Source organism: Eublepharis macularius, chromosome 6 (genome assembly GCF_028583425.1).
Source record: "Eublepharis macularius isolate TG4126 chromosome 6, MPM_Emac_v1.0, whole genome shotgun sequence".
Taxonomy (NCBI): Eukaryota; Metazoa; Chordata; class Lepidosauria; order Squamata; family Eublepharidae; genus Eublepharis; species Eublepharis macularius.
Window position 1 is genome coordinate 60,844,814 of NC_072795.1, and position 19,990 is coordinate 60,864,803.

The following is a 19,990-nucleotide window of genomic DNA, read 5'->3' on the forward strand; positions in this document are numbered from 1 at the left end:
CATGGAAGCTCACTTGTTGATCTTGGGCCAGTCACTCTCAACCTCATCTACCTCACAGGGTTGTTCTTAGGAGGATAAATTAAAGGAGGGAGAAACGAGGTTGTAAGCCACTTTGGGTTCCCCACTGGAAAGAAACATCTGGGTTCCCCACTCGGGTTAAACATCTAAAAGAAAGAAAACTAACTAACCTTTTCTTCATTTCCAGGGGCTCTTCTTCGAACAGGAGATCTAGCCAGCTGGTAGCCAAAGAAGCAGCCGCTCTTGCTCGCTGTCGTGGAACCATAACAGCATCTCTGGACGAGGGCAAAGAAGATCACTTGCGGTACTCATGATTTCATCTTCATAAGCTTTATGTAGGCACTGAACATTTCTTTCTGCCTGAACAAAGAATCTCAAAGTACAGTAGGTCTATCTGGATGCACCCACACCATCCTTTCTGCCCATGTGCAGTCTATTATCCCACCCAAGGAGCTCAGGGCAGGTTACATTTCCATCCTCCTCCATTTTACCCTCACAACAGGAGGTTAAGTTAAGAGAGATTGACCTGCCCAGGTCATGCAGTGAGTATCGTGGTTGAGCAGGGAACTGAAGCAAGTTCTCCCCAGCTCCAGTCCAACTCTGACCTCTAAACCTCACTGGCCATCTCAGACTACTCCTCACCTTGTAAAGCAGTTCATATCCTGCTTAACAATTAGTTTTAGGATTTGGTGTTCAACTACCAGATGAAGGGCATGGACTGGAAACCTTTGCTCTGAGATTCACAGCTGATTTCTGTGGTTCCCTCAGGTTATTTATTTATTTCAAATTTCTATTCTGCCCTCCCCGCAAGCGGGCTCAGGGTGGATAACAACATATTAAAATACAATAAAAATCCATACATATTTAAAACAGGACGGTGGACAGCCTTCACAGGGAGGGTTAAGATTTTATACACCCCTTTTGGGGGGGGGGGGCTGGCAGAGGCCCAGCCTCAGCCATATGCCTGGTGGAACAAGTCTGTCTTGCAGGCCTGGCGGAAGGATAGTAGGTCCTGCCGGGCCCTGATTTCAGCAGACAGAGCGTTCCACCAGGTGGGAGCCAGGACTGAAAAGGCCCTAGCTCTAGTCGAGGCTAGGCGGGCCTCCTTGGGGCCAGGGATCACCAACAGCTGTTTGTCCCCTGATCAGAGTGTCCTCCAGGGAATATATGGGGAGAGATGGTCCTGTAGATACACTGGTCCCAGTCCACACAGGGACATATAGGTCAATACCAGAACCTTGAATCTAATCCAGTACTCCACTGGCAACCAATGCAACTTGCGTAAGAACAGTGTTATATGTGCCTTATTTGGCACTCTTGTAATAACACGCGCTGCTGCATTTTGTACCAGCTGTAATCTCCGGGTCAGGCTCAACGGCAGCCCCACGTAGAGCAAGTTACAGTAATCTAGCCTAGAGATGACCGTTGCTTGGATCACTGTAGTTAAGTCACGGGTTGACAGGTAAGGGACAAGTTACCTGGTCTGCCGCAGATGGAAGAAAGAGGACCTGACAACCACTGTGACCTGTGCCTCCATTTTCAGGGAGGCATCCAAGATCACCCCCAGGCTCTTAACCCTCGGAACTGGCACTAACGGTGCCCCATCGGGGGCCAGGAGCCAGAGTCCCGAACCTCATCCCCTGTGGCTCAAGTACAGGACCTTCATCTTTGTCCGGTTCAGTTTCAGCCAACTGTGCTTCAACCAACCAGTCACGGCTGCAAAAGCATGTTCCAGGACATCTGGGGCTGAGCCGGGCCAGCCGTCCATCATCAGATACAACTGGGTGTCATCTGCATATTAACGACACCCAAGTCCAAAACTTTGCACCAACTGGGCAAGGGGGCGCATATAGATGTTAAACAATAAAGGGGAGAGTATTGCTTCCTGTGGGACCCCGTACACCAAAGGGTGGTGGGATGACAATTTCTCCCCAAGCGCCACCCTCTGTCCCCGACCGTGGAGAAAAGAGACAAGCCACTGTAAGGCAGTCCCTCGTATCCCCACATCAGCAAGGATTCTGTTATCATACAGAAAAAGTCTTTCCCAACATCTGCGACCAGAAATCCTTTAACTAGAGATGCCAGGAATTGTACCTAGAACCTTCTACAAGAAAAGCACAAGCTTTACCACATAACCACAACTAAGGATGCAGAGAATTTCACATTGAACATGTTCAAACTGACCTTGTTCAACTGTGACAGTCAGATGTGAGCCAATCACTAGGTTTGTTAGGTTTGACACTGAATGACTCTAATCCCTTCCAAACAGGTTTGCATACAGTTTTTGCAAAACACTGCCGATCTAAACAGATCAGGAGCCATTAACATTATTAAGGTCTGTTCAGAGTAGAATTCAATCAGGCTATGTAAGAATACTCATGTACAGAAAGCCAGTTGTGCTCTAGTACACTGTTAGGGAGGAAGGTAAAGTAAGGTAAGGTAAATCAACCTGCTGAACAGTCACAAACAGTCTATCAAAAAACCCAGCAACCTATTCATGACTAGCAAACAGGACATGAATGGAACCAAAAAGTACGCAAGCATCCTTAGTCACATCCCCTCCTCTAATGCCCACTAAGGTAACCAACAGATCACAGAGTTGGATTAAAACCCTCCATGTATTGCCTATTTACTATTGTGAAATTATATGTGCAAAAATGCCTGTCAGCCTTTATTGCAGCTCAAGGAACATCCTCTTTTCCACAGTTATATGAATTTGTGGAGGTGCTTTTGGAAGCCCTCCCCGCAGGTCACTTCAACAATGCAGTACAGTCAACAAAGCAGACCAGATCAGAATCCTTGCTCAGCCATGAAGCTCAGAGAGTGGGCAAGATATGATTTGTCAAGCGGATCTCATGAGATTGTTGAAAAAATAAATGAAAAAGGCTGCCTAATTTCTTAATGGCTGTAAAAGTATCCTGATACATAAAAAGGAAGTAGGTAAAGTTTTTCTTACCACTTCTTTTTATGCAAGAAAAAGATGATTCTACTACACTTCTGTGCATCAAGCTGCTATTAAAGGCACAGTAGCAGCCAAATCATTCAAAAATTGGCAACCTAGGATAAACTCTCACTAAACTACCCAAGGGTATGAATGGATACATATGGGCTTTTAAAGCTAAACAGGATGCAATCTGGAATAAGAAATCCTTTGTAGAAGCAGCCTTTTCATGATAACTGATTAAGGAATGGGATTTAGGGGGGAATTTTTTTTTTTGCATTGCAAAGATAATATGTGAAACTATGATTTTTAAGTATGTGAAACTAGGCTTGCCTGGTTGTCGTTCAAATCTTGATTTATCTTGATAAATACTGATTTCATTATCTTTATCTCCTGCAAAGACTTGGCTGAAATCCTGGCCTGAATTGTTGCAAGGGCAGTGTCATGTAGCAAGCCAGAATTAAGCGAACGTGTCCAAATCTGTAGAGTGAAACTACAGTTTCTGATCATAGTTTGATGTTAGTGGAGCAGTCTGCATTTGCTCATTCACACTGATCATAGTTAATTTAACTTAATTTAACATGGTTTCATGTGCCATTTGAAATGAGCCACAGTTGGTATCAACAAAAAATACACTGAGAAAATATTCATAAAAACAATTCACGTATCAGTAAATTGAATAGGATTTGAGGATACATTCATGTAGTCTTCAGAAAGAGGGTAAATAATAGTCAACAGATTTAAAGCAGACATATGATAAATATTAACAGAGTTGTATTGTTTGTAGGGAAACATGGGGGTGCAGGAGCTTTGCTGGCTAGTATGTGTGTAAGAGAAAATAACAAACTTACTCTCATAGGCTTGGCTTAGGTTTAGAAATGTGAGTTCTTTATTGTAAAAAACTCCATACCTTGATAGGAAGAAGGAAAGATAGATTCCTCTGTCTGTCTAATCTGCATCCATGAATCCTGCATCCATGATGCAAGATGGTGAGGAGATAGAGACTGCGACAAAGAGAGGAAGAAGAAGGTGTCTCGTGGAGTAAGTCTTGAGATTAGCAATCTACACATCAAAGGGTAGTTCAAGACAGTAAAAAGTAAACTTTATGGTTTGTCCCCCTCTGAAACATGAGTAAGTGACAGCATTAGTCCTCTTCTTCTAACAATAAGGAGAAATAACTACTCAAATGAGGAAGAGTGAGCTGATTGGGTCTAAGCAGGGCTTTTTTTCAGCGGGAATATGGTGGAACGGAGTTCCGGCAACTCTTGAAAATAATATTATTTCAAAGAATCCCGTGTATTTCTTCCTCATTTCCCTCCTGAGAGTTCCGCCACCTCTTTTCCCAGAAAACAAAACTTGGTTCTAAGTGGTGTTAAAGATGTTATGCGCAAAACTTTGCGCCTCTGTTGTTCGTTCTCCCTTCTCCGACCAACCACAATAAAAATTAAAATAAGATCCTGGAGTCCTTCTTGAATTTTTTTAATTGTTTTTTTAAAATTGTTATAACATATATACATAGTCATACATTGAACTGTATACAGCTATTTTTACCCCTTCCCACCCCCACCCCCCATTATGTCTTCATATCTTTAACCATGTGCACAAATTCTTCATTCGGGTTTGAATGCTTGGGTTGGCTTCCCCCCTTTCCACCCAGTACCTATAACAAGTCCATTTACTTATAATCTTTTGACGTTTATCCTCCCATGTCTCATCAGCAGTTATCTGTACAAATATATCTGCTTGAACACCTTCAAAGACATAATTGTTCCATTTTTCCATTGTCCATTTGTTCTTATCCTTCCATCCCAATGCTATTACAGCCATTCCGGCTAAAATCATGATTTTATATAGATCTTGCTTATTTCTATCTACTCTTTTATTTCCCAATATTCCGGAAACAAGCAAATCCCTATTAACCTCTATATTCACTTGAAATAAATCAGAAATTACCCTTATAATCTTTTGCCAGTATTCCTTGACAACATTACAGTCCCACCACATATGAGCATATATGCCTACTTCTTGGCCACATTGCCAGCATTTAGGGCTCATTCCTTTAACTATATACGATATCTGAGCCGGTGTTCTATACCATTTCCATATAAATTTCCTAGACAATTCTTTATCCCTTTTAATTTTATTTATCCCTTTCATTATTTCTTGAATCGTTTCCTGATGAGATAAGCCTTCTTATCCCATTTATTCTGTATTATTCTTATCATCCTTTCCTTTTCTCTTATCATTAACTTATGTAACGCCCCTGCTAGCCCTTTCTCTTTTATTTGTCTTTTACTTAGTATATCATCCATTTCTGTTTTTACCCCAATTATCTCCTTCACTTTTTCAGATTTAATTAACTCGTATAATCCATGCACCTCCAACCAGTATTGTTTTCCTATTTTCACCAGCACGTTATTTTTTGCCACTAAAGTCCCACCTTCAACAAACATATCTTTTAATCTATTAAATCCAAATTCTTCTAATTTCTTCCATCCACCGGTGTCTATATAATCCTTATTTATATATTTTAATGGAGTCCACTTTGAAAGACCCGGCATCCATTTCCTATACTATCTTTTCCAAATACTTAATGCTGTTTTCCTTGGACCAATCGCCTTCTTATAAGCCATCTGAACATCCCTATTAAAGATCCCCTCTCTTCCTATTCTATTATTTATCTCATTCTCCATCCTAACCCATTTAACTCTATCCTTATACCCAATCTCTATTAAATATTTCAATTGAAACGCCTCACAATACAACTCCAAATTTGGTATCCCCCATCCCATCTCCTCCTGTGATGCATAATTTACTATATCTGGAGTTCTAGCCCTTTTGCTTCCAAAAACCCAGTTCTTAAGCACCTTATTCCAGGTTTTAAACCAATTTGTTCTTATCGGAAGCGCAATTACTTGAAATAAATATAATAGTTTTGGCAGAGTCCTTCTTGAATTGAAGCAAAACAGATGATTTAATTAAACCGCTGGATGAGCCCTTTTTCTTACACAGAAGTAGACGGTCTCCTTGTGTGCAAAAGCTCATCAAAATTACAATAGAAGCGCAGAGCAATTAATACTTTCAGATAATCATAACAATATTACAATATTCTAATATTTGTTATCTTATTGGCTCGTAAGGTATCTAGGGTCAGTTCTGATTTGAAGATGCAATTCTGGGTTGGCCCCTGTACTTGGGGGAATTCCAAATCTTGCAACCCCCTTATCTTGCCCTCAGTTTGGAAGGACACCTTCTAACCTCTCACCTACCTTCTTCTGGGCATAATACTTTCAATGGCGCCAATGAGTCTCAATCTGGCAGCCTTAGTACCCTCTGATAACTGAAGTCTGTGGGGAGGAAGGGATGTTTTTCCCCATCTGTGCCCTTTCCCCCAGTTTCTTCTCAGCCTTAAGGAAGATAAGGCCACAAGTGGCCAAAACCAGCTTGCTGCATCAAATCAGTTTTCTACAAAAGGCTCTCTGGTACTGATTCCTATTGGAATCTTATAGAATAATATAACATATGCGTAATATTTTATAAGTGCAGCTCTACAAGCAGTATATTATTAGTCCTCAGTTCTTGCAGAGTTTCAGCATACTTCTCTTGATCTTGTTTCAAGTGTCATATTCTTACAGGTTGCATTACAAATACTACATTGGCTCCTGTGCGTAGAAAAAAAGTGCAAGCCATATACGTGATATATAAAAGTAGTATATAAAATCCTTTTCTTCAAATCTATATCCATCAAAGAGGAGCATATTGTTTTTATTATTATATTTGGTGACACTGCCTTTTAGATTCCCCCCATCTATGGCCACTGGTCTTGTTTATTTATTTGTTTAGCAGGATAAATTTCCTTGGTGGTGGTGGTGGTGGAAAGTGCCATCAAATTGCAGCTGAGTTATGGTAACCCCTTTAGGGTTCTCAAGACAAGAGATGTTCATAGGTTCTTTGCCTGCCTCTGTATAGCAACCCTGGAGTTCCTTGGTAGTCTCCCATCCAAGTACTAATTAGGGCCAACCTTGCTTAGCTTCCAAGATCAGGCTAGCCTGGGCCATCCAGGTCAGAGGAAGTTTCCTCAATGATCTGTTAAGTTTCCTTTCTGGAAACAATAACAGCAAATCTCCAGGCAGGAAGAAGTTGGCTAAATTACCGTGGCCACTTGTCTTTAAACCACGTTTCCTGACACACCAATTGCCATTGCGCTTTCCCAAGAGTAAGATCTCGTTCATTAAAGAATATTGCTGGTGCCAGGAAGGAAAGCTTTTTGGTGTAACATGTTAGGATATACTCATGAAGGATAATTTTGTCTTTCTTTTTCCTCTGTCCCTAATATATTAGTCTGGCCTGTGGGCTGGCTTTGTGAAGCTCATGCAGTGACAAGGCACTCCATCTTGCCTGGCAGGTGTAAACATGGCAGGGCTAGAAGTGATGTGGCAGGGTGTGGGTGGGATTCAGCTCAGAAGGGGAAGCAGAGATAGCAGAAGAGAGGACAGAAGAAGGAGAAAAGGACAAGGGAAACTGGCTAGAGGCCGGGGTGGCTAAGCCAGCTAAGAGGAAGGAAATGGGGACACCCAGGAAGGCTTGCCTACACTGCTTGGCCTCACTTACCTGGAAGCACAGGGACGTGAAGAGGGAAGACGTGCCAGTGTAGAGCAGTGTAGTAAAGGATCTTGGGGAGCATGGAACACCTGCAACAGCAAAACAAGGTTAATGAAAGTGTGGGACCAAAGAAAAATTACCCAGGGGAAGTCCCAGAGGGTCAACAAAGCAGCCAAGGACCCCAGTCTGAGGCCCCTGCTTGACTAAGGGTGGCAATTAATTAGGTTTAATGTCCCTCTCTTCCCTGAAAGGAGCCAGTTTGGTGTAGTGGTTAAGAGCAGCAGAACTTTTCTCTGGAGATCCGGGTTTGATTCCCCACTCCTCCACTTGAAGCCAGCTGGGTGACCTTGGGTCAGTCACAGCTTCTAGGAGCTCTCTCAGCCCCACCCTCCTCACAGGGTATTTGTTGTGGGAATAATAATAACATACCTTGTAAACCTCTCTCAGTGGGTGTTAAGTTGTCCTGAAGGGTGGTATGTAAATCAAATGTTGTCGTTGTTGTTAATTATTGGAGATGGGTGAAGAACATTGCATACTAAGATAATTGACTAGATAAGCGCTGTAAGGCTAAAGGAAGACTACCCATTCCATAGAGATCCAGGGAAAGCAAGAGAATATAATGTTCCAACATTATCTGTTACTTCCACAGCAAAATTAGAAATAACTCTTTAGGTTTTAAGCAAAGCACATTAACATCATCAATATCATCTACACCTGCTTCCAACTTTAGTTGGTGGTGCTCCTACAGAGAATTTGCCCTTTCCATGAGCACCTATGGGCTATGCTGTCTTTTTTCATGGTGTGTCTTTCTGCTGCTGGGGGCATTCCCAGGCTGCAGCAGCATAGGGAGCTGACGAGCTCCTGGCATGCCCCCCAGCCTGCCCACTCCCATGCTGGTGCAGAAGTTTCCACCGATAGCCTGCAAGGCAGCCAGCCAACAATGGGCAATGCCAGTGCATGGGATTGGCAGGGCACCACCAGGGCGCTGCACCAGTGTAACTCTGGCTTATGCTAATGTAAGTGGAAGATGCATTGGCATTAGGGCTAGTTACCTCCCTAAGCTCCCCACCTCCCCACCACCAGGATTGTGCTGTTAGTGTGATTAGCATTTTAAAAATCATGTCTACTTTACAGGGCTATTGTAAAGATTATTATAACATATGTGCAGGACCTTGAACTTTGTAGGTGCTATAGAAATGATAACATTTTTACTTTTTACGGCTTCTCATACCCCTCCCTTTCTAATGGTTGATGGTAGCCATCTAATGCAATGACACCCAAATTACGGCTGAGGCATCTGCCAACCTTGTGGGAAAGGATAGTGAATCTGCCGCTAGCAAAAGTGGCAGGCTGCCTGGCTTCTCTTGCTGTGTAGGATTCAGATTTATTTCTCTCCACATTATCATTTTCACTTCTGCAGTACAACAGCCACAGATATCAACAATCCAAACTACTTACGAATGGCTGCTGCTTCTCAACAGTTCTGCTCAGCAAGTCAGCTTAAACAGATCCCATCACCTGACCAGTCAGCTGCCCTCTGGAATTATGACCTACAACCCAAAGACACCACTTCTCTCATGGGACTGGAGTCTCCCACTGTGCCTTCCAACCTATCACCCCAGTCGCCAAGACCACCCGCTCAGGTTGTAACTCATCGAATTTCCGGTCCCAGGAATCAGGACCACCAAGTGTGAGTTTTCTCCTGTCTCCTGGAGATGTTCTACTCTCTTCCCATTTCACCTGCTCATCAGTACAAACTCTGGAATTGGAATGATTGCTGAGTTATAGGTGCTGGGAGTACATGCCTTTCAGCTGCATAGCCTGATGTTACAAAATGAGATGCCCCCAACAACCACTTTCACAGTGGTTCACGGCTGAAGGGCAAGGGAAAACCAGAGACAGGGAGGACTTTGCTTCCACTGACTGAATAGTCTCACACTCTCAACAGGTAGTTGTTTCCAGGTCTGTCAGAACGTATGCAGAATCTGACAGACCCATTTCTGCCTTTCTCTGTCCCACCCCCATGTAGCCTGGTTGTGTGGAGATCTGGCATATCCATATCCCAGTCCTATTACACCTGAGCAATTTGGGAATAACATTGGGTCTCTTTAAAAAGATTAACTTTGTTTGGGAAACAAAGGAGGTAGGTTGCATATAACTGTGTGAGAAAAGGGGAGTGGAGGATGTAAAATAAGAGTTAAAAATAAAACAGTGAGCTAATGCAACCTGACTAAACTAGTTTTGTAGCTTAATGGCTTTAATAGACTTCAAGCTAAGTTGGCCTGACATCAAACTATTCCACAAAGGATTCTTCTTCCCTTGCTTGCTCCTGGAAAAGAACATAGTAACTCTCCCCTACAAGTTTTATCAGTTTTGTTATAGTCACACCTCCTTGGACAGATACACTTTTCCTGCTCTGGCTGATGCTAAGCCAATCAGCTAATAACTTTTGAAAGAGAAACTCTGTCCCTCTCTCTGTGGCTCTATGATTCACTGTCCTATTCCCATTCTGACTATTGATGATGCCTGCTTAGCCTGGTCTTGGAGCTTAGATACAAACAGGAAAATTGTGTGTACCAGGATGGGACTCGTGACAACCATACTCTTGTTTTGGCTATAGAGCTCGCAGATACAATACTTCTGTTATTTTGAAGTGAAAAAGTGGTGTATCTAATTTCACTAAACTATTCCCAATATCTTAGTTTAAGGGATTTTTTCTTTCTAGCATTGCAGTTATAGGAAACTGGTTTTAACATTGCTGCTGTTGTGGTTGTGTACATAGCCACGTGTTCCTATTTCTTCTTTTTAATCAGTACTCTCATCTGCTTTCATCACAGTCATTTTGATATCCTCTCCACCCTTTAAAAATTTTCTTTAACCTGGTCTTGCTCTATCTTTAATTGCTATCCCTTTAAACATTGCAGATATGCTGAGGTGAGGAAAAGCATGGTAGAATCCTCACTATTGGAAGAAATGCATCCCCAACTAGAGATGATTGACAACCCACTCTATGATTACACAAAATCCAAAGACAAACTGGTGTCTAAGAGAGAGCAAGAACTGATCAAGGCTCCACGAAAAGAACTACCATCTACCCCTGATCAGAGCTTCCCTTTTACCAAACTGCAGGAGGATGAGAGCAGCAAAATTTGTAACAAGCAACAATCCCCTCCTCCTTTCCTAGTTCCCACACCCCGATTTCGTTCTTACACTTGTTCTGCCCAATCAGAGGAAAAGACTGTCCCAAATGAAAAGACTCAGAGCAAGCACAAGCCCTGTGCCAGTGCAGATGCTCTGGTGCCAGCAAAGAAACCTGTCAAGCTTTCAAGGTCTGAAGCAGGGCAAAGCAAACCACCTCTTCCGTCCAAGAGCCAAATGGTGCTTGACATGCTGAACCCCAAAGGGCGAGATTATCGTGAGAGTTTGGAATTCCCACACCTCAGAAAGCACCAAAATGAAGAGGGGACTGCTCCTGGAACAACGGTGCCAGTAAGTTGCTCAGTTGCATTTCAGTATAAGGCAGAATGATATGTTGTCTGTTATATTTAGATTGTTCATTGTATGTGTCTGCCTTTATACCTACATGGGCACAATCAAAGATCATGAAACCAACCATATACCGCAGTATAGTGCCTAAAATAATCCAATCTTAAAACAATTAAAACACACCATAGTACAATAAAGCCACGATCATTGGAATCAGATGGGCACATACGATCATCGAAGAACCAATCAAAAGGTCTTCCAGAATAAAAATGTTTCTAATCTGCTGTGGAAGTTCTGAAGAAATGGTGCTGGTCTCATCTTGTAGAAGAAGGAGCTCCATGGTCTGGATGCAGCAGCTGAAAAGACTCTCTTCTGCTCAAGAGGCCCCATCCTTTGATCTCAGGCCTTAGAAAGGTCAAAATTATTGGGCCCATGGCTGTGGCAAAATGCCTACTGGGGAGAGGGTGTAGGTAAGCAAGTAGCTTCCTACTGCCATTCCCTAACTGGTTGAGACCCCTTAACTCCACCAGTAATGTCTTCTGTCCCATTTGCATTTGAGGGCTGGGGCAAATTGAATTCACAGTATTAATGCAATGAACCCAACTTATGCCTGCATAATTTAGCCAGAAAACAGAATAAAACAGTTGGGAAAACACAAATTTTGTTTGTTCTTTGCAGCAAATCAGGCTGAGGCATTTCGGAACAGTTGAAATGTCCAGACCATCTTCATGGGCAGCTGCGTATCCAGCATCTTACAGTAGTGGTTACTTAGCATACTTATAGTCTGATCCAAAGATGGGCAAATTACAGGCGGGGGTGGGGCAGCATATCAGGCCTGGAGGAGCTTTTCATCTGACCACTGAGCTACTTTGTTAGGAGCATCACCCTGACACCCTACAGAATTTGACTAAAGGGCTGGTGTTAAGCAGCTTGAAAGCCAAGAGGTATTTCAAAAAATGGGTGAGAGGAGTATATCCGGATCTCTGCCCACAATAGATAGTAGCTGCTGAAAGTAAAGGGAGACTAGCCAAAAGTGATGCAGGACCATCAGTGCCAGAAAGAGAAAAAGCTGATGCACAACTTGAAGTCCTTAAAACTGGATGGAGACCCAGATGTTGCCCTCAGGCCAAAAAAAATGCCCATGCCATTCTAGTCTCTGGTTATCTTCATAATAACCTGTAGTTGAGCCAAGGGCCAAAATAGATATGATGGCAGCAGACATATGTTTTCTGTCATGAGTCAGCCCCAGCCTCGACTGGCCACGTTACCTATTGCCTCAGAGTCCTCCTCAGAAGATGAGCAGGAAGGGCCAGCAGGATCTTCTCTAGAGTCGGAAGCCCCTGCAGAAGCTATTGGAGAGGAAGAGCAGTCAGAAACCACTGCTGCTGCTCCAGAGGGAATTCAGCAAGAACAGCCTGGAGCTTCTGCAGAGACTGTCAGGGATGAGGAACAGCCAGAAACCTCCACAGAGGCTGTAAGAGACAAAGACTCCCCCAGGGCAAAAGCGAAACCAGAGCACCTGGGCCAGCTGAAAGGAGGAAACATAGAGATAAGTCAGCTCTGTTGGAGAGGTGAAGGAGTGCCCGTTTACAGGCACAGCACTGAGCTGAGCTGTTAGAGAGAGAGGCAACAGCTGTTTCTCATTAGGACAGCATAAAAGGAAGACACCGAGGAAACCAAGCGTGGAAGCAACTCAGCTCGCCACTCCCTGCTACCAGAGCTCTACGCCTGGATGCTCTTGCCTTGCGCCCTGCTCTGCTGCTTGATTGGACTTTGACCCCGGCCTGCCTTCTGACTACCCTTCTGCCTGCTCCTCTCTCTGACTGGCATATTAGTCCTGACATTTGGCCTGACTTCTGGACCCTGGTTTGCTGCCTTCTGGACTACTGACCTCCTGCCTGTTGTGCTCAGCCCTGCAGTACCAGTGAGCCTCCTGCCTGCTATGCCCAGCCCTGTGCGCGACATTTTCTTTCACAGGTCTACATAATGGCTCTGATTTTAATAGTAAATAGAGCATGCAAAAAAAGAATTAAAGCCAGGATTGGATAAAAGAGCCTGGAGATTTAGCTTTCTGTCCTTCATGCTCCTTTTACTCTAGACCAGTGATGGCGAACCTTTTTCAGCCCGAGTGCCCAAACTGCAACACAAAACCAACTCATTTATTTCAAAGTGCCAACACTGCAATTAAACCTGAATACTGAGGTTTTAGTTAAGAAAAAACAACTCATACAGTTGTCCAAACTAATTAACATCTCTCTCTCTCTCTCTCTCGCTCACTCAAGAGCCACGACTGAAAGTAAAGCAAGTTAAATCAAAGCAGCTTACTCTTCTTTAGAAAGCCAGCCCCAGCAGCCCGGTTGCTGCCTCCGCTTCCTGCTGCTAAAGAGACGGGCAGCAGGGAGGCAGCCTTGAGGAAAAGGAATCACGTGGGCAGGGCCAAAACCCATGTGATCTCTGCTCAGAGCTACTGGAATGCCGTTCCAGGCGTTCCCCCTCCAAATGAGCCCTGGACCTAGCGATCGGCGACTTGGCTCGCATGCCAGCAGTGGCACGCGTGCCATAAGTTCACCATCACTGCTCTAGACCATCTGCTTTAGATGTGAACAGGATAGACCCATTGCTAATTGTCTCATTTGTCACTCAGGAACTATGTGAATTTAGGTTACGTGTTGTTTAATAGTTGGTCACTAGCTAATGTTTGTGATAGATTCATAAGTTAGTCAGAATTCCAGAAGGCCCACAATTGTGGGCTAAACTACTCTATGAAGCAGCAGCAAGTACTTAGCAGTATGAATCTGCAGACAACTGGCTCAGATTTGTTGAGTGTTTTAAATACTATTTTTCCCCTGAAAGTGTCCTTACACAAAAACCCACCTGCTAAGGCATTACAGAAGAGCATCTTAAACAGATGAGAGCAAGGCACATGTTCAGTGCTTCTGCAAAGCAAGCAGTCATTCTATTGTGGCTTGAGGCAAGCTGCTTCTACTAGACAAGTTCCCCTCTTTCATCTACAAAGCAGTAATAGATTTTTTGAGGCAAGCTGTATCTGGATAGAAAGGCTGGCTGAAACGTCTAAGTTTTAATTGATTAATTTAATACTATATTGACTTCATTATACCCTGCCTTTCTCCACAATGGGGACCCAAGGCTGCTTACATCATTCTCCTCTCCTCTATTTTATCCTCACAACAATCCAGTGAGGTAAGTTAGGCTGAGTACATGTGACTGGCCCAAAATCATCCAGCAAGCTTCCATGGGAGAACAGAGATTTGAACCTGGATCTCTCGGGTCCTAGTCCTATACTCTAACCACTATGCTACACTTGCTCTCTTTCTGATGTACAGTGCTTGCCCTTGAACAATATAACTCTTATAACAGTTCTCTTGCAAAAAACTGAAGAGTGGGTGTGATTTTTATTTAATTTAATGAATTTTCGTTTTTGTTTCTGCAGCCGATACGAACATCGAAGATGAGATCCTTGGATGAGTCCTGAAAAGAATCAGACCTTTCCCAGAGTCTGTGTTATTTCCTGGCCTGGAACCAGATTTTTAATGTGTAAAAGAGAGACACTCAATATATCTGCACACATCTTTTGAGAATCAAGGGTAGTTAGACCAACAGTCATCAGGTTACCATTAGACTTTGCAACTTTGGCAATTCTTCTGAGATCAAAGAGGTTGTCTTATGAAAGGTACAGATGTGGGAATGGGAAAGATCATAGGTCAGGTACATCCAAAGACTGCTCTGGACACACTATTTGTCTTTGTAGGTTACCATATTTTCAGGTCTGAGCAAGAAAGCAGACTGCTTACCAACAACTATCTAGACAATGGCAAAGCCTACTCCATTGCATTTTTCCTTACTGATGAAGAGAGAGAGGAAGAGCAAAAAACACAGGTGTTTTGAACGTGCGCAGTCTTATAACTGCAACAGGAATAGAGCAGAAAGAATATGGATTTTCTGCAAGTGTAAAAACATGTCCTTTGGGCTACAGCTCTTTTGATTATCATTGCTATTGTCCCACTCCCCAGCTAGGGGAAGGGAGAAGAAGAGAGCTCTGACTCTAGAAAGCTTACACTTGGAAGTTCTTGTTGGTCTTTAAAATGCCACTGGACTCAAATCCTACTATTCCCCAGCTAGTTCTATATTTCCTTGATCTGTAATGTAAATCAGGATGAAAGAGCTCCCACTGAAGTATAGAAATTCCTAGAGGATAAGGCCAATATGCTCAGTGACCTGATCTATACTCCTGTATTATTGAGGGAAATGTGGAGGTTTGTTTATCATCTTCAAGCACAAATGAGAAATAAATAGAAACAACCATTCCAGCCTTTTCCAAAGGCAACCCTTCTGTTAATTAGAAAGTCTTTCAGGTTGGTTAGTATCAAGATTTGTGCTAGCTTCTTTCACATCAGCAATAATGTTACATTTGTCTTTATTGTTATATCCATCTCTGACTTTTAGATACAGCTTTGGCATAAAACTGTGTAGTTTACATCATCTTTGCTGCTTTTCCATGTTCATTGCAAAAATTAAAGCGGTAATAACTCCTTATCAAATCTATGGCTGCTTCCACTTGAGGGTGTGACAACATATTCCTCCATGACAACAGCAAACAGCATGGGAATGGGCACAAATGGTATCCATACTCTCCTATTTCCAAGCCAATCACCACTACCACTACCCAACCCTGGCTAAACAACATAGCTCAGTAGGAAAAGAGAAAAAGTATTTAAAATGGCTAGCAGAGATGCAAATGACACATGATAGTGAGCTACCCTGCAGTATTTTGAAAGCAGAGATTAGCTCCACCCCCTCTCCATGGTGTGTATGGGGGAGTGTCCAAATGGATGCTCCACCTGCAATCAGTCCCACAGTTTCCCCTTTTCTTTGGAGGAAAATTCTCCAACATAAAGTGGGAAAATGGGAACCAGACAAGTCAAGCGCAGATTGGGCATGATGTTTGCTGTATCTATCTAGTGAGAATTCTCCATTTGGCATTAGTTGATGAAGCAAATGCAGACATACGTACACTGGCGATGGAGCTTCCACATGGGAGTTTTCTGCATATTTTCTTGCATCAACTGCCATTTCCCAGCATCTTTTCCCCACCACACCATCTGAGGGATATTTTTTAAAAAATCAGTTACTGCTATACAGCAAAAGCATTATAATGTTTATAGCAATTACCAAGTTACTTTTAAAAGTAGAAAGACACCTTCAGTGGCACAGTGGTGGGGGAGAATAGCAGCTGCAACCAACTGAGAGAAGAACTGAGTCAGTATGGGTAGAACCTTTACAAATGTGCCCCTTCCCATCCAGGTGGTGAGATAAAATGTGCTTGGACTGCACTCTTTCCAAAAAGATTGGAGAAAAGCAGGTTTGGGAAAGAGCATTGCAAGGATGAAGAATGGATGACTGGGCCATGTTTAAAGCATGACATAAGTGTGGGTGTTTCCCCTCACACTCTAGTTTGCCTGGATACTTCCTGCAGTCCATTGGAGAGGGAGCAGAATCTCTTATGTGGAAGTAGCAGATAAAAGAAATGATTCCCTGCTGTGAGTCCAAGAACAAGATAGAAATGTTTAAAATAAATAAATAAATGAATAAATAAATAAATGTCCACTATTTCAGTGGTTAGTTCAGCCCAAACTTTGAGTACAATACTCCTGACACCCCAAATAAGGGTGATCCCTGCTGTTCCCAGAACAACGTAAAAAAGCTTCCTCTTGCCCTTATCTGGGCACAGGTTATGCTTTAAAAATGTGCAATGCAGCAAAAGCTTTACTGACTTTCTGCAGAATAATTTTCCGACTCTTTCTAATTAAATTGATCATGTCTTTTAAGAAATAAATATTTATATGAATAAATGTGCCTGTGGCACTTTTGAAACAAACACAAAAAAACTTCAGTGGACAACTCACCTAAAGTACAAAGAGAATGGGAAGTCTGATGACTGAATCAGCATTCAGTTTGCTGGGCATTACATCAGTCATTATGAAGGGGAGAGGAAAACCATCCACTGTGGCTCCTGTTTAATGTTATGTTTGAAGACACCCTAATTCCTGTAGACTTCTACCATCCTCACCTTTACTTCTTGGGGAATGAAAACCCCACCTCCAGAGTTCTCAGCCCATGAATCTGTCTACACAAGACACCTCAGCGCATGTTCTTCAAGTGTTGGGAGATGCAATGTTAGCTCAGAAGCTTAGTTTAAAAAGACAGAGCTGGCAGAGATCGCTTCTCAGAGGGTTTGTTAATTTCATCTCCCCAAAGGCTCTGTCAATTTCATCTCTCTAGTCTAAAACTGTGTGGAATCGCACCAGAGGGTAGTGAAGAAGTACTATCTACATTAGGGGTTGCCAACCTTTTCTTTAGTGAAAGCAGCTTCAGAGTAATGAAAACTATACTGAGCTACTTCTCCCTCTCGCCAGCATGTTGTAAGTTTTTTTTCTGTTCTAGAAACAAAACATGAACTCAGAAAAGCACTAGAAATGAAGCTTGCTAAATAGCACAGAGAAGAATCCTACAAAACGGGATGGAAGAGCTACTCTGTAGCAGCCAGTGAGCTGCTGTCTGTTGAAGACCCTAACCCTATAGGCTATGCCAGGAAAATATATGGTATCCCTCTGTGTGTGGGTTATGTGCTGTCAAGTTGCTTCTAGCTTTGTTTTCCTCCACTGTCTGGTATCCCATTTGCCTTGATCACAATGACATTTTTCTTTGATTATCTCTGAAATTCACTAGAAGTATTTTGTGTGTAAGAGATAAGGATGTGAAGTATGTTGGTTAACTTTGGATTTTGTCTGTCTCACCTACTATAGGAATGAAGTTGTTATTTAAATTCTTCTGATATAGAGTCTCTCTACACAAGACCTCTGACACATGAAGAACGCGTGTTGGGAGATGCAATGGTAGCTGGGAAGGGTAGTTTAAAAAGACAGAGCTGGCAGCAGAGCAAAGGCTTTGCTATACACTGGAGCTGTTTGAAGGGTCTGTGAAATGCCAGAAGGGAAACTTCAGCCAGGTCCAAGCCCAGCTCTGGAAGGCAGCCCCAGCCCATTTCCATTCCCCAGCACTGGCTCCCCCCATACCAAAGACATCCACTTACTGCAAGTGTTGATTATTCTATATCTCCTCATGCCTCTTGGTTGTGTCCACTTCCTAGTGCAAGACCTCCCAAATGGTTGGGACTAGAGGTACATTTGATGCCCTTGGAGCTGCGCAAGTCATGTGATTTATTTTCATGTGATTTGGGGGTGGAATCTAAGCGGTATGAGGTAAGCTCAGATGACATCTTTGTTAGGGGAGGAGGGGAGAGAGCAGTTCTTTCTAGTTGTGCCCAAGGGTCAAACTAGATGTGCAGGCTTTTAAAACTTTTGTTCCCTGCAACCACAAGCAGTTTTGAGGAATGGCTGTTAAAAAATAAAGGAGAGACCAAACAGTCTCAGAATGCCTTCCTCCCTTCCCCCTCAAGCTGTTTCCCCATGTCAAAATAGCATGGGATGGAGGTCCCCCCCCCCGCCCCTGTTTTTTCCACTTCATATGCACAGAATACTTCATCCTGACCCAACACCTTAAAAACCTGCACACCCAGCTTGGCCTCAAGTTAGGCTGTTTAGAATCTCTTCTGCTGTCGCGCTCAGGGCTGGCCATGACAGGCAGGTGGCTCACTGGTACTGCAGATGGTCCCAAGGTTAGTTGCCAGGAAGTCAGTAGCCAAGGAGCTGGCAAACGAGAGTCCAGAAGTCATGCCAAGTGTCAGAGCCAATACATCAGTCAGAGAGAGGAGCAGGCAGAAGGGAAGTCAGAAGGCAGGCTGAGGTCAGAGTCCGATCAATCAAGAAGCAGGGCAAGGGCAAGGGCAAGTCAGGAGCTTCCAGGCGCAGCGCTCTGGTCACAGGGAGTGGCAAGCTGAGTTGATTCCACACTTGGCTTCTTCGGCTTCTCTCTCTTATACTGTCCTAACGAGGAGCAGGTGTTGTCTCTTTGCCTGATAGCCCCAGCCGGTGCTGTGCCTGCAAATGAGCACTTTTTCTCCTCTCCAACAGAGCTGCCTTTGCTTTATTTTTCCTCTTTTCAGCTGGCCCAGGGAACTCAGGTTTCTCTTTTGCTCTGGGGGAGTCTTTGTCCCCAACAGCTTCTACAGAGGTTTCTGGCTGCTCCTTGTCTCCAACAGCCTCTGCAGAGGTTTCTGGCTGCTGCTGCTGAGTTTCTTCCGGAGCAGCAGCTTTCACGGCTGGCTCTGGCTCCAGAGTAGTCCCTGCTGGCTCTTCCTGCTCGTCCCCTGAGGAGGACTCTGGGGAAAGAGGTAAGGTGGCCAGTCAAGGCTGAGACTGACTCATGACACCTGTACTCATTACTAGAGGTGGGCACAGACCGGGAAAACCCCACGGACTGCCAGCCCATGGTCCATTGATTTTCATGGACCATGAACTTTTCATGGACCGGTTCATCAGTCTGTGGTCTGTCACTTCTGGCAGCACTAGCTCTGCCCCCTTCACACTGAGAGAGCCCAAATTCACACAGAATCATCAGCAGTCTCTCCTCCAGTCACTCTCCAAGTTTGATGAGGATTGCATTTCAGACATCTAAGTTACAGACTCCCAAATTGGCTGCCCCAGGAAACTTGCAGTAAATACTGGAGTCACAAATGCCAATGGACTTGCATTGGCTAGCAGCACCAAAAAGTTGCAATGAAACAAAATCAAACAGAAAAGGGTGGGGGGAAAGCCTGTTCACTCACCACACAGACACCTTCCCAGCCATTGCCTGGGGAATTAATTCTTGCTTTTTGCTTGCATAGTGAAGAATGGGAGCTCTCTGATTGGCAGGCAGAGCTGCCTACTGTCAGTCCTTGGCAGGTAGAATCCTCAAGTTCTCCACAGCAAACACGCAGGTGCATTGGTTGAAGTAACATTATTAGAGATCCATCAAGTTCAA

At 43.6% G+C, this 19,990-nt stretch overlaps 1 protein-coding gene across 2 annotated transcripts in view; it reads left to right on the forward strand.

The window, feature by feature from the left end:
• The window catches only part of INPP5D (inositol polyphosphate-5-phosphatase D), a 112,295-nt gene extending 96,748 nt beyond the window's left edge, over nucleotides 1-15,547 (forward strand). The window contains exons 25-28 of one of the 2 annotated variants that reach the window (XM_054983732.1): nucleotides 206-322; nucleotides 8,982-9,251; nucleotides 10,486-11,050; nucleotides 14,499-15,547. In XM_054983732.1, coding sequence (XP_054839707.1) covers nucleotides 206-322; nucleotides 8,982-9,251; nucleotides 10,486-11,050; nucleotides 14,499-14,540 — 994 coding nt within the window. In that variant the 3' untranslated portion in view covers nucleotides 14,541-15,547. The remainder of the gene's footprint in view (nucleotides 1-205; nucleotides 323-8,981; nucleotides 9,252-10,485; nucleotides 11,051-14,498) is intronic. The other variant, XM_054983734.1, reaches the window with a different exon arrangement.
• The last annotated feature ends 4,443 nt before the right edge of the window (nucleotides 15,548-19,990 follow it).